At 48.1% G+C, this 14,613-nt stretch overlaps 1 protein-coding gene across 1 annotated transcript in view; it reads left to right on the top strand.

The window, feature by feature from the left end:
* The window catches only part of LOC119433600 (myb-related protein B-like), a 200,707-nt gene that overhangs the window by 136,116 nt on the left and 49,978 nt on the right, over window positions 1–14,613 (top strand). Inside the window, exon 14 of the mRNA XM_049659049.1 lies at window positions 13,196–13,315. Within this exon, the coding sequence (XP_049515006.1) occupies window positions 13,196–13,315 (120 nt within the window). The remainder of the gene's footprint in view (window positions 1–13,195; window positions 13,316–14,613) is intronic.

Genomic DNA, 14,613 nt, shown 5'->3' with positions numbered 1-14,613 from the left:
AAGAGAAGGACAGATGACAAGCAAGATTCTTGGCAGGAAGAGTGACGCAGGAAGAATGTGCAAGGTGGCAAGTACTTTAAATCATGCTTGGATATTGTGAACCTAGAAAGCATGACCAAGCAACAAACAAAACAGAATTCCGGAGAGGTGGTACGAGAAGGACAGATGACAAGCAAGATTCTTGGCAGGAAGAGTGAAGCAGGAAGAATGTGCAAGGTGGCAAGTACTTTAAATCATGCTTGGATATTGTGAACCTAGAAAGCATGACCAAGCAACAAACAAAACAGAAATTCTGGAGAGGTGGTAAGAGAAGGACAGATGACAAGCAAGATTCTTGGCAGGAAGAGTGAAGCAGGAAGAATGTGCAAGATGGCAAGTACTTTAAATCATGCTTGGATATTGTGAACCTAGAAAGCATGACCAAGCAACAAACAAAACAGAATTCCGGAGAGGTGGTACGAGAAGGACAGATGACAAGCAAGATTCTTGGCAGGAAGAGTGAAGCAGGAAGAATGTGCAAGATGGCAAGTACTTTAAGTCATGCTTGGATATTGTGAACCTAGAAAGCATGACCAAGCAACAAACAAAACAGAAATTCTGGAGAGGTGGTAAGAGAAGGACAGATGACAAGCAAGATTCTTGGCAGGAAGAGTGAAGCAGGAAGAATGTGCAAGATGGCAAGTACTTTAAATCATGCTTGGATATTGTGAACCTAGAAAGCATGACCAAGCAACAAACAAAACAGAATTCCGGAGAGGTGGTACGAGAAGGACAGATGACAAGCAAGATTCTTGGCAGGAAGAGTGAAGCAGGAAGAATGTGCAAGATGGCAAGTACTTTAAATCATGCTTGGATATTGTGAACCTAGAAAGCATGACCAAGCAACAAACAAAACAGAATTCCGGAGAGGTGGTACGAGAAGGACAGATGACAAGCAAGATTCTTGGCAGGAAGAGTGAAGCAGGAAGAATGTGCAAGATGGCAAGTACTTTAAGTCATGCTTGGATATTGTGAACCTAGAAAGCATGACCAAGCAACAAACAAAACAGAAATTCTGGAGAGGTGGTAAGAGAAGGACAGATGACAAGCAAGATTCTTGGCAGGAAGAGTGACGCAGGAAGAATGTGCAAGATGGCAAGTACTTTAAGTCATGCTTGGATATTGTGAACCTAGAAAGCATGACCAAGCAACAAACAAAACAGAATTCCGGAGAGGTGGTATGAGGACAGATGACAAGCAAGATTCTTGGCAGGAAGAGTGAAGCAGGAAGAATGTGCAAGATGGCAAGTACTTTAAATCATGCTTGGATATTGTGAACCTAGAAAGCATGACCAAGCAACAAACAAAACAGAATTCCGGAGAGGTGGTACGAGAAGGACAGATGACAAGCAAGATTCTTGGCAGGAAGAGTGAAGCAGGAAGAATGTGCAAGGTGGCAAGTACTTTAAATCATGCTTGGATATTGTGAACCTAGAAAGCATGACCAAGCAACAAACAAAACAGAATTCCGGAGAGGTGGTACGAGAAGGACAGATGACAAGCAAGATTCTTGGCAGGAAGAGTGAAGCAGGAAGAATGTGCAAGATGGCAAGTACATTAAATCATGCTTGGATATTGTGAACCTAGAAAGCATGACCAAGCAACAAACAAAACAGAATTCCGGGGAGGTGGTACGAGAAGGACAGATGACAAGCAAGATTCTTGGCAGGAAGAGTGAAGCAGGAAGAATGTGCAAGATGGCAAGTACTTTAAATCATGCTTGGATATTGTGAACCTAGAAAGCATGACCAACCAAGATTCCCGGCCGCCGGGGCCGGGAATCGAGCTCGCGTCGTCGAGCTTAGCGGCGCTATACGTATGCATTTACCGCTAAGCTAACACGGCGGATGTCACTGTACGATTCAACTATGCGACATGCCTAAACAAACAGCCATGCGCTAAATACGGACACATTACTATAGCGTTTTTTTCGAGCGGCCGTGATATTGCACGCGAATGCGAAAGTATGTTACTTACTTGACTCGGCACGCCGCAGTTATCCACGCTTGTCATCTGTCCTTCTCGTACCACCTCCCCGGAATTCTGTAGGACTTCACGACCGGCTTTCGACCTTTCGAGGCTCTTGTGGCAATCAACAACACAGCAGTATTGCGTGCCACCTTTCCTGGTTGATGAGGTCACGCTTCCCATGGTGAAAAAAATGCGCAAAATTGCTCGTGCCGTAGAGAACACGGGCGCGCGCTGGCCCATCGACGGCTTTCGACACTTCCATCCTTCCGCCAGGAGAGCATTCGGTGCTGGTGCCATGCGGGCAAACTTTAGATTGCCTCGTCTATAGGGCGTGTTGAAGCAAGAAGCATGCTAGCACGAAGGCCAATTCGCTTGTGCGCTTCCTCACTCCAACGATTTGACAGTTGGTTTTCACGGTCAACGAGCGAGATGTGTTCATGTTTGCTTATGCGCGCGTGACACCATGCTTGTTAATTTATTTAGTAAGCGAATGTTTGCAAGTTTATACGGCCGATAAAACTGCTATCGTTACTTCTACTAATTTGCTATCGCATTCGATGCTTCGCCTTTCGGGCGAAACTGCCACTTTTTTTATTGAATGCAACTTCAGTGCATCGGGATGAAATGTCGCCACGGAAAACGGCGATGCGTTATAATAGAGTAAATACGGTAATTGTGCGAGCCATAGAGGCATCTCAAACGTTCAAGCCGGGCGAAACTTCGGCATCGATAAGAAAATCATCCATCGTTGGAGGGGATGCGTGCACCGCAAGGAGGATGGCAAACATTGATCCTTCAAAAAGTGCGCTGGATGGTGCACTGTTTGAAGTTGGACGTAGCTTGGCATGTTTAATGAATACTGTTTCATTTTGCTAATGCTGTCCTCGCATTTTTGTTTGGCCTACATTTGAGGTAAGTTTTTTTTTTTTTTCTGGCTTCGAACTTTTGGGGGGTCGGCTTAGAATCGGAGTCGGCCTAGATTCGAGTAAATACGGTATTTCACTGGGAGACATATTGTCTTGTATAGAAAATACATTTTAAGTAAGACTTGTTCTTTAGCTGACATATAAAGTATGACAGACCAAGCACTGTGGACACAGTGCTAGTGTTGTGTGGCAGTGTTTTTTTTTTCCCAGTTATTTGTTAAGGTACAAACTGGCTTTGCATGCCATGTGAATTACTTGTTAGAGCTGCTTTGTACTTGTTTCTTTATGCTTAAAGGCCAACTCCAACGAACTATTATTTCAATTGGTAGGGGGCACTAATAGTTCGAGTTGTTTTGCTTTTTCTTATGTTTTTCGGCTGTCGTCGCTCTTGAAGCGCATTAATTTCCTTGCTCGTGCGCCACAAATAAGTTGACCGGTAAGTGCAAAGTTTCTTGCACTCCAGTGATGCAGTTAGATCAATTGTAGACAGCCTTGGCCTGAGAGTGAGCCATTGTTTTCAGCTACCTGCAAATATGTAGTGGCTGATGACGCACTACTACTGAAACGGCACGACATACCTGTTGTTTCGGGTGATACTGTGCAGACAGCTCATCAATGGGAGGAGTTTTTGCAAGTGCCGGCACAGTGCAGTATATCACAAGAGAGGAAGCAAGAACTCAATTATGACAGCGGTGGCAACAGAGGTTTGGTTCAACGGCAACCCGTGCACCACCACTACGTGCAGAAGGTGCCAGTGGTGCTCAAAAACTTCGCAGGAAGGACGCACAAAGCTTGTGTGTAAAGCCTGCCAAGTGCCTCTTTGCATTGCATGCTTTGAACCCTTCCATAAGAAGCCGTAATCACCTCGGAGTCTGAAAGGATCGGTGAGCCCAAGGTGTACAGAGGGACAGCGTGTGTCCCACCTTCGCTCATGTCCTCAAGTTATCTGTGGGACAGGTGCTGTCCCGTCGATTTTTCAGATAATATTCTTGTACAAGAAACAATTTTTTTTTTTTTGCTGTTCTTCCATGCGGTACAGTTCCATTGGGAAAAGGTATAGCTGAAACCATGAGTAGATTTCTTGCGCCTGACCAAGGGTTAAATATTATAAGCTGTGATGGCAGACGAAAACCAAAGTTAAGTTCTATTCAGGCATGATATTCTCAAGCGATCGTTTCTGGTAGTGCATCATCTCAAAAACATTTCGCTTGGCTCTACATCAGACGCTTCGAAATAGACGAACCTTTGTAACGTAGCGCTAGAAATGCTGTCAGCCAGAACCGCATGCTACATTTGTCACGAAGGAGAAGGCGGCGGGTGGGGTGTAGATGCGGCAGCAAGCCATGCAGGAATGCCATGCTGCCAGACCGAAAGGGGCTAAACTTAATCATGGCCGGAGCCCAGCTGTCAGTTTACGTGCACTTAGCACCGAGTGCATGTGCACGGCCGTGCTAGAGGGTAGAACCTTCTTGCCCGGCCGTGCCGAGCCTCAACTACTTATCATGCTTTACTACAGATGGCGGTAGTTGTCCTAATCGGTCCACAAGTCGGGCGTGTACAGTAGAGATGGGTAAAACGGCTCACTTCAGTGAGCGGCTCGGAACGGCTCAGCTCACTGAAATGAACCGGTTCATTTGAACGGCTCACCGGTTCACTTAAACGTGTAACCTGTGTTATCCATATTATATAGTTATGTGGCATTGAAAAAAAAAAAAACGATATATGCATAATTTAATAACCGTGTTATTGGTATTTTAGCTATGTTTAGAGAATATTTTTACATATATTAAAAGCGTGAATTTTTAGTTGTAATGAAGCTTTCTTTTCTGATATTTGGGATAAAATGCTTATGATACTGTGACAGACAGAATGCGACATACTTTTTTCAGAAAAAAAAAAGATATGTAACTTCATCATCATTACAGAAGCTTGTCTATTTTTGTGGTACTTTAAAATCAACTTTTGTCAAACTAAGAACACAAAATGATTGTACATTATGTTTCAATTTTATTCATTTATTCACATACGTACGTTCATTATAATATGAGTAAGCTGTAACGCCATGAAAAATGAATGTAGAAATCATTTCTTGAAGTACAATACAAAAATCATGCGAAAGATCCACAAAACTGCCGCACGTATATTTCGTTTTTTTTTTTCTCTTGAGTGCACGCGAGATACTGGCGATCATGCCATCATACACCAGGACAAAAAAAAGAGAAAAAAAAGAAATGAAGTTACATTACAACAGAACAGATCATTGGCCTCGTTTTATTGATGTGCTAATGATACACGCTCAGAAAATGCACTGAAGTGGATGTCATGGGCGACATTTTCATGACTACACTAATTAGCACAAATGAAGACCAGGACGTAAACTGTACATTCACCTCTTGTCGTTAAAGGGCCCCTAAACCACCCAGAGTTCGAAATTTAGTTCTGAGTTCTGGTGTGGCAGTTGTGCACGAGTGTACAATGAACACGTAATTTTTTGAAATGGTGCCGTAATAGCGGAGTTACACGCGTTTGATGACCGAAAAACGGCCCTCGCTCGTTTCGCTCTTTCCTTTGCTACTCTCCTCAGCGGGTGGTCTCCCCGCCGAGTGCTTCTCGAAAGGTCACGTGACATACGTCATCGCCAACGTGCTTCTCAAAATACTGCATACTTCCGGTCACGTCCACGCTAGCGGCACATGTACCGACAGGGAGCCGTCCGCCAGTGCTGTAGAACGTCTGCCGTGCGAGAGGTGTCCAAAGTAGACGGCAGTTCGGCCGGCGCCCCACCCGCTGCATCATCAATGGCCCAATCGACGACTGCGAACCTGCGCTTTTCCGCCACCGGCAACGAAAACATCATCTGCAGCCGGGCGACGACGGGCTCGGCTGTGCTCGCATCGCAGCCGACGGCGCCGCTAATATCAGCGTATTTTTGTTCTTTGTGTTGTAGTCTCCGGGTTCTCTCAAGCCGCCTTTGTCGTAAGGCTTAGGCTTGACGGCCAACTCCCTTGTGCTTGCCTTGTACTACCGGGGTTCGGCGGTACAAGGACAGGCAGAAACACGACAACACACGATAGCGTAAGAAGTATAAAAAGGGTTTATTGTTCCACGGGAATTCGCGTGGAAGCAGGCTATAGAGTCGACCTCGACGTTTGTCGGGGTCGATAGTGGTCGAACGAGGTAGGGCGCCACAAAGGAGGGGAACGAGATGGTTACCTGAGCTCCGTCCTTCGTCGCGGCTCGCAGTCGTCTCCTATTTCTCCGGCGTGTGCCGGTCGCGCCGATCGCGACCGCCCCGCCTGGTTCTGGGCTCGGTCCAATGAGCGCGAGGCTGGCTCCTGAGCGCTCAGGAGCGAGCCGGATCTTTTGAAGAGCGAGGGAGCCGTGGTGAAAAGAGCGGCTGGCTCCTGAGCGCTCAGGAGCGAGCTGGATCTTTTGAAGAGCGAGGGAGCCGTGGTGAAAAGAGCGGCTGGCTCCTGAGCGCTCAGGAGCGAGCTGGATCTTTTGAAGAGCGAGGGAGCCGTGGTGAAAAGAGCGGCTGGCTCCTGAGCGCTCAGGAGCGAGCTGGATCTTTTGAAGAGCGAGGGAGCCGTGGTGAAAAGAGCGGCTGGCTCCTGAGCGCTCAGGAGCGAGCTGGATCTTTTGAAGAGCGAGGGAGCGGTGGTTCATTAAGTGAGCGGCGGTTCTTTCGTTCTTCAGCCGAAGGCGAGGGGGTGAAGGCAACTCTTGCGAGGAAGGGGGGGAGGGCAGTTGCTTTCTCATACCGCTATTAGATGTCGACTCTTGCGAGGAAGGGCGGGAGGGCAGTTGCTTTCTCATACCGCTAATAGATGTCGACTCTTGCGAGGAAGGGGGGGAGGGCAGTTGCTTTCTCATACCGCTAATAGATGTCGACTCTTGCGAGGAAGGGCGGGAGGGCAGTTGCTTTCTCATACCGCTAATAGATGTCGACTCTTGCGAGGAAGGGGGGGAGGGCAGTTGCTTTCTCATACCGCTAATAGATGTCGACTCTTGCGAGGAAGGGGGGGAGGGCAGTTGCTTTCTCATACCGCTAATAGATGTCGACTCTTGCGAGGAAGGGCGGGAGGGCAGTTGCTTTCTCATACCGCTAACAGATGTCGACTCTTGCGAGGAAGGGCGGGAGGGCAGTTGCTTTCTCGTACCGCTAATAGATGGCGCGGAAGTAGCACCCAGCAGAAGACCCGGCTCTGACGGAACACATCGGCACGGCTCTCTGAATGCGAGAGAACCGACTCTCTTTCTCCAAAAGAACCGCCGCTCATTTTTGCTGAATGACCGCTCACTTGCTCTTTAAAGAGAGCCGCTCACAAGATCCGGCTCGCTCCTGAGCGACCCATCTCTAGTGTACAGTATGCCAGGCAGTGGCTGGTAAAGTCTGTTGTATCATGCCGGAGACGCTAAGTTTGCTAAAATTCCTGCACTTTAAACGTGACCCGCAGCAGCGTGGCGATCAGTTCTTGCTGCAGCGCAAGCGCAGAAGTGCGTAGCGAACGAGAGCTTTGTTTGTCGAAGGCACAAACTGAACATGCTCGCATCCAAGGAGATTATATGCTCGCATCAGTGAACCCGAACTGTATACAGTAAAATCTCGTTACTATCAACCCCACATTAACAAACTTTTCAGATTTCAGAAATCATTGCCGACTTCTTATAGTTTCAATATAAAAATATTTCAGTACTTTGAACTTCTGAATACCTAGCTTTTCCGAATAACAATCGTTCAGTTTCCGTGTCATGTTAACAATGCCTCAGTACTACGAACTCGGTTTCAAAATCTGGGATTCTTAGATTTCCATGTATCCAGTCACGGCAGCCGAAACTGGAGGCTAGCAGACGACAAAGCGCAGAAAGCGGATGCCGTGGCGCACGGGTCCGGAAAACCTGAGACAGCGCCTAAGGGGGGAAAAGAACTATGCTGGCACCCAGCATCGGAACGTCGAAATGCGGGGTGGCTGCCTCTCGAAAGGCCTATTTCCCACGATAATCACTCCACGAGTTCAAAAGAAGACTCGAAAACAGCGCGATAGATCACGCGAATCGGTGACAGCGGCATGTCACAAGGGAAGCGGCTACAGGTTCTTTCGCGCACGCCTTTTCCATACCACCCGACCCTCAGTTGACACTGTTATGATCGGCTTGGAACTGCACCTGTGAAATGTGGGAATCAAGCTCGAGCGCCTTTCCCGTGACGAGATAATCCTCTTTCATCCCCGAGAGAGCGTCTGACCTCCACGGAGCAGACGAAAATAGCGAGCTACCAAGAAGGAAGACCCGAGGGAGAGGGGGTCGCCAACTTCACCGCCCGACAGAGGTCTGACACTTCCACAAGTTCCCCGAAGGAGTCATCGGCAGGTTATGCCTGGAATCTGTATCTCTCCAATGTGGGAAGCAAGCCCCAGCGCTTTTCCCGTGACGAGATAATCCCTTTCAGCCCCGAGAGAGCTCTCACCTCTACGGAGCAGACAAAAACGGCGAGCTACCAAGAAGGAGGACCCGAGGGCGAGGAGGTCGTCAACTTGACCACCGGAGAGAGGACTTCCCCGAAGGAAACGCCGGCCACCACGAGGGGATTTAAGGCTGTCCTGGCCCCCGTGTTAATCAGAACCGCTCGAGACTCGGATAGAGTCAAAACCATGTACCAATGAAGTGAATACAATCTTTTCTATTTTTCATCATCACTATGCCCGCCTTCATCGTCGTCTCCTGATTCCTGCGGTGACGACCCACCTCACCCGGTCGAGATTATATCAACACGCCGGCGCGCCTTGTAATGGATCCATCCCTGGTTTAGGACGGTGCCCTTGCGCTCTACAGGGGCCCAATGTGTCCGAAGGCCCTGCGTGGACGGATATTCCAACAATGCAGCTCCGTAGAGCAGCGAGACCAGTGGGGCCAGAAGGTGCGCATCGGGTCAGGCATCACCACAGAATACTTTCACTCTTGACTCGCGCTTTTTCGTTCCATGGCGGGTAACAGTGGGTGAGCTGAACAGTCAGGCGAGCCGTTCTTTCTGAGAAGGTCCCGAAGTGTCGATAAGTCACGCGCAGGTCCATTCGAACACTAGTTGAGGCAACGACTCATCAGCTTTTGCAGGCACATGTTCTACCCAGACAAGTGTCGCCTAGCAACAGGGTCGCGTCTCTTCCTTCTTTCGCCCTTCTTTCCAAGCACCTCTTCTGCGCTTTCTGTGGCCGTAGTAGCTACGCGCGTGGAGAAATGTAACCTCTGTACTCGCAGGGTTGCCACACGGTCACACTTTGTACTTTCTGGGCGGTGTCATTTATGCACGCTTGCGCTTTAGTATAGTTAAGGTGCCCGTCTCGAGCGAGACAGTTGCGGTATCCACGGCAAGGATTGTGTAAATAAACAAACGAACACTGCGCTTTTTTTGTTGTTGTTGGTAATTTTCTCTGCATCAGCGTCCGTTTTGAGCGCGTCACTCTTGTTACACAGGCACGATGGTGCCTGGCGCCATAATCTATGGCAAATAGCAACACCGTAGGCCGAGAGCCATCAGCGACATATGGTTTCAATTTATGAACTGATAAGTTAATGGGTGGAATGTTTAATTTCGGGGCTTTCACTATAAAGACTTTTCAGAATAACGAACCATTTACTGCGGTCCCCTGAAGTTTGTTATATTGAGATTTCACTATATATAAGTCGGCATGCTGCTGGTCAGCCAAGCTAGTGCACGCTGCGCCCTGTTCCAACAGCTCCGGCGTGCAATAAGACATGTTCTATTCCTGCGCCAGCCACACTAGACTGTAGAGCATCCAATTTTCGCCAACATAGCTTAAAGCTGTGCCACGCTTGGATCGCGTGCGTCTTAAGCTTTTTAACTTTAGTTCGGCCACCCAATGCCCTCTTGTACGAGCGGAGGCAGAGTTCATCGAAGCTCTGCTTGTTAAACGGAGACAGCCATATAGAGAACATCAGCTGGACTCTGAGAATACTTCGCAATAAAAGAACATCACAAGTGCGCAAGGGCGTTGGCAGTGCGCACAAAGCAGCATTGCAAAGCATATACAGTCGCAGACCAATTTTTTGGACTCAGAAAATTCGGAGTTGTTGGATTTTCCGGACTTGATAAATGCACCGTCAGGGTTCCCATAGAGCTAATGCATTTTCACAGACGCGGACGAATTTAGGCTCCTAAGTTCGATTTTTTGGACTAACGCGTTTGTTCCAAGCCACGCTACCCATTCTTGGCGGCCGCAATGTTGGATTTTCCGCTGGCTTGCCCAGGGTTGGCTTCTAGTGGCCCGCTGTATAGCTTCCAAAATTGGAAGACAGACGAGAGCGCACACCATTCTCCCATCTCGGAGGCCATACCCGCTCTTCCTTAGCTCACAAAACGCTGTCGGCACTTTTTTCTTTTATTTGGTCAGCACTATCGTCATAATCACTTTTTGTGAAATGCGTTTTTTATTATTGTTATTTTCTTAAAGTTCGGGTGCTATTTTACAGGTGGTGTGCACGCCTCGGAGATGTGTGCGGCTTCGCATTTGTGTGATCGGCGCCACCACCTGTGCCTTCGCGAGAGCCAAATGGTGCGAAGCGTAGCCTCCACGATCAGCTCTGGCGGCGCGCCGTTACTGAGCTGTTGCAGAGTTAGCAAGCTTACACTTCTCCGCTGGGCTATGCACGGAATGGGAATGAATGAAATCAACTTTATTCGAGGTCCTGCTAAATGGGAAGGCCGGAGCGAATGACGCGCTGCCGGAGCTGATCGCGGAGGTCACTTGCGGAGTAACGGGGCTCGTTTCTTCGATCTTAGTGGCGATCTTCGCTAGTGGAGATCGCCAATACGGTGACGCTCTTGTCGACTTTATGCGGAGACGACGTCAGTCTTGTGCAAATCTGAGCAAATCTGATCACCTCCAAGCGTAGTATGAGCAAGGGCATTATTAAAGATTTTTTTATGCCATTCTAAGCATAATAAATTTTCTTTTTTAGGGTGAACGAGTTTGTCGGACTTAGATTTTTTGGACTATTTTTCGGTCCCCGCGACGTCTGAAAAATCTGGTTGGCGACCGTACTGTGGCTAGCAGGAAAGCAGACGACCTGGGCGCTGTTTCTCTAAATTAAATTATGGGGTTTTACTTGCCAAAACCACGATTTGATTATGAGGCAGGCTGTAGTGGGGGACACGGGAAAATGTGGACCACCTAGGGTTCTTTAACATGCACCTAAATCAGCCCAACACCATAGCCACTAAGCAACCACGGCGGGTTGTTGTTTCTCTACAGTCTACAAGATACGTCACTTCCGGCGACTGATAATGGCAGTTTTTTTCAGTTTCGGTATGAAAAACGTCGATATTTCCGAGCGTTTTACAAAGCACCCACTCGCATTTCAGGCGCAAGATTTTCCAGGGAGGCTGCTGTACGTCTAAATTATCTGAAACGGGTCTTTTTTACACGGTCCAGAATTTTGTTGCAGTTGGCCTTTAAGTGCAACGACTGGTTTTTGCTATCATGCCTTCTGCTCATACATAGACAGATTTTTATTGCTATTGTGTTGTGCTGTTACTAGAACTTGTACTGCCGTTACAGTTGCAGATTGATCAGATTTCTTTTCAAGTTGCTTGGCAAGAAGAGCATCCACAGAAATCTAACCTTGGCACATCAAGTTTTCTCTCTTAGCATTTGTATTTGTTAAAAGCAAAAGTTTGCTAATTTAAGTGTTTCTAGAATGCTGACGTGCTCCAAAACTCGCTTTCTCTGCTACAAAACTACAAATTTGCTGCTCCCAGCCCTGCTCCAAAACGTCTGAGTGTGCTTCCCTGTAAGTTATTTTTGGAGCAAAACAAAAGACCATGGAACAAACACGCAGGACGTTTGTTTGCAGCAGTGTGTCGTCACGGAATGCTGTTTTCAGAAGTGTAGCGCAGCGTCGATGATGCTCGCAGCAATCTTTCCTTGCTGGATCACGGCTCAGAACAAATGCATGCGGCACAAATGGTTCATTGTAAGGTCGCAATAATATATCCAGCACGATAGACCACCACAGAGATTGAGAATTCACTTTCACGAGCGGCAGACATGCACAGCTGATGCGACTCGGCCTAGTTCGAAGCGCGGGCTACCAGGTTTCCTGTCTGGTCGTCCGGCTGACGTCGTCCGTGTATAGTGCACGCCTATTGGTGGAGGCTCATGTACATCTGCCTTTGATGTTTGATGGGCAAATGCTGCTGCCTTTTAAAGTTGTACCGAACTATAGTACTAGTAGTGTTCCTTGGCCGCTTGCTTTTCCCTTCTCCCCCCATGTATGGGAGCTGCGAGTGAAGAGTGGCAAGGCTCTTTGTTATTCACTCGTTTTGTGACTGTGTTGGTTCTGCCCATTCTTTGCCTCCTCACCCTACCTCCTCTCTACCATTCTATCTACCTCGATCTGGACAGTTGCACTTGAGTGTACCGGATTGGGAGAGTGGGTCCAACAACCTTTTAATAAAAACCAACTTTTAATACCAACACCCAATACCGACCAACATTTAAACCAACCAACTTTTTAATACCAACCAACTTTTAAACCAACAACCAACCCTTTAATAAAAAGGCTGAGGCTTTTTTTATTAAAAGGTTGGTGGCACCACCGTCGCTTTCTCCCAAATGAGCGGCCCCGCGCGCCGGCCGGACGCTTGTCACGTCGGACATCCTACCGCCGCTGCATGGAGCTTTTACAGGCGGATACTCGGTGGTGCAACACTGGTGTTATTCCCCACCGATCTTTTGTAAATAAAATGGAAAAGCAGTGGCGGAAAGAATGCAAACAACGCAACGACGGTGCATCGAGCTGACGACATCTACTCAGCCCGTGAGCTTGCCTCAGCCAATGAGCGCCGCCAAAACAGCCGGAGCCAACGTTTATTGGCCAGAGATTCAAAATAAGGCGATGGAACCACAATTTCCAGATTTTTTGCTGCACCAACTCCCCCACTCTAGCGGTGGGTCACGGACAACCATCGAGTGGCTATTGTGGCAATGCCCAGGGGGTTCCTTTCTGCCAACCTCATGTGGTGTGCATAGAAGACTTCGCTTTAATAAAAAATTCTGGTTGTATTTAAGATGCCACTTGCACCAAGCATTTCCTTAAAAGTCGGCATTTTGGAACCATTTTTTTCAGAGAATAATTGGGGAGGCTCATTGGTGGTGGATGTTTGGGAATCCTTCCCACGGTATCTAAACATGGCTTTGAGGGGTTCGTTGTTGACTAAAGAAGCACTGTGTTGTTTGCAGCCGGACACTCCGTCCCTGAACCTGGACGACCTCAGTGACCTGCTGGGCAACGTGGCACGGCAGGGACGGCTGCCAGCCACCAGTGCCGAGGTTGTCCCCAAGAGGAGGGGAAACAAAGAGGTAATATGCCTGTAGGGTGGCCACCTTGGTATCGCGTAGTTGAATGCCAGCAAACGGTTGCAGCATGCTTTGTCTGTTCCTTCCTTGTGGTTCTTTCTGGTTTCCATCCAGTTTGCTGGCATTCCACTACGTGATGCCATGTACCAACTCGGCCAACAAGCTGCTTGATTCGTGCTGAGCTGTGGGCTCGTTTTGTGTGTGCACACTTAAGCTACTGGCCAAGAGCTGGCGTGTGAAGTTGCTACTATGGGCACGTGGTTTTCCAGGCCATCTGCACACCACAGCCCTGGTTTCACTTCATACGTGCAGGCCCACAGATCCTTTATGGTCAAGTGGTTTCTCTCGGAATTGTAAACCTTTACAAGGAATTTATGACAAGAGTTTGAAAAGGCAGCAATCCTGCAGCACATAGCATGAGCAGCGGGGAAATAATTTGAATAATTTGTACCCATTTGTCATGCACTTGAGATTGAAATTTAGAATTCTGAAGAAGTGCCATAACCTTCCTGCAACGTCTTGGAGCCGTGAAAAACACCTCTCATACAGTGAAACCTTGTTACAGTAAAAGCTCGTTAATTCGAATTCCACGTGGATGCTATGAAAATCACAAGTATACAAAATTCTAACTAAGTCGGAAAAAATCACTCAGTTAAGGCGCATTTATAATCCGATGTAGGTGGGCATGCTCGTGCTACGTCACGTTGGCGAGAGCAACAACGTCTATAGTTTGACGCACTGGTGCAGCTAACGTAACCGGACGTGGCCAACGTGACCGATGTCGAGATGGCTCTCGCTTTGTACGCGCATTTGTCACGCCAACTTCACCGACCCACAATGCATTGCCCGAAGAAAAAAGGTGCCCATGCCACTTCGCCGACACTTGCAGACTGCCGTTCAAAGCGGTGCGCATGCTCCAAAGAGAGCACCAGTGGCGTAGCATGACTGCCCACAAGCGATGTGCGCCCAGAACGTTGGACTTCAAACGTGCCTTTTGGCGCGTGTACAATCAAATTTGGGGCCGCTGTATGGTGTTTCACAAAGATGGTGGCCGTGAACAACGGTCATCCCGTGCACTCGCTTTCATTGGTGAGGCGGTTCGTCGGCTTTCTGTGGGTCGTGCGACCACCGTAAATAGTAGATATGCAGTGATTCGGTACGAAACGGTAACTTTAGTCGCCAACACTCGATGACATAGCTCCGATTAGGCCTAATGGTCTAACTGTGGCCAATGGTGTGGCCATGACAAAAATTCGCCACTGGCCAATGTGATAACGGACCGTAAACTGGCGCGAAAAGCT

This window comes from Dermacentor silvarum, chromosome 11 (assembly GCF_013339745.2).
Source record: "Dermacentor silvarum isolate Dsil-2018 chromosome 11, BIME_Dsil_1.4, whole genome shotgun sequence".
NCBI lineage: Eukaryota > Metazoa > Arthropoda > Arachnida > Ixodida > Ixodidae > Dermacentor > Dermacentor silvarum.
Note: the sequence above shows the minus strand (reverse complement) of the source record. Positions and strands in the feature narration are given on the sequence as shown.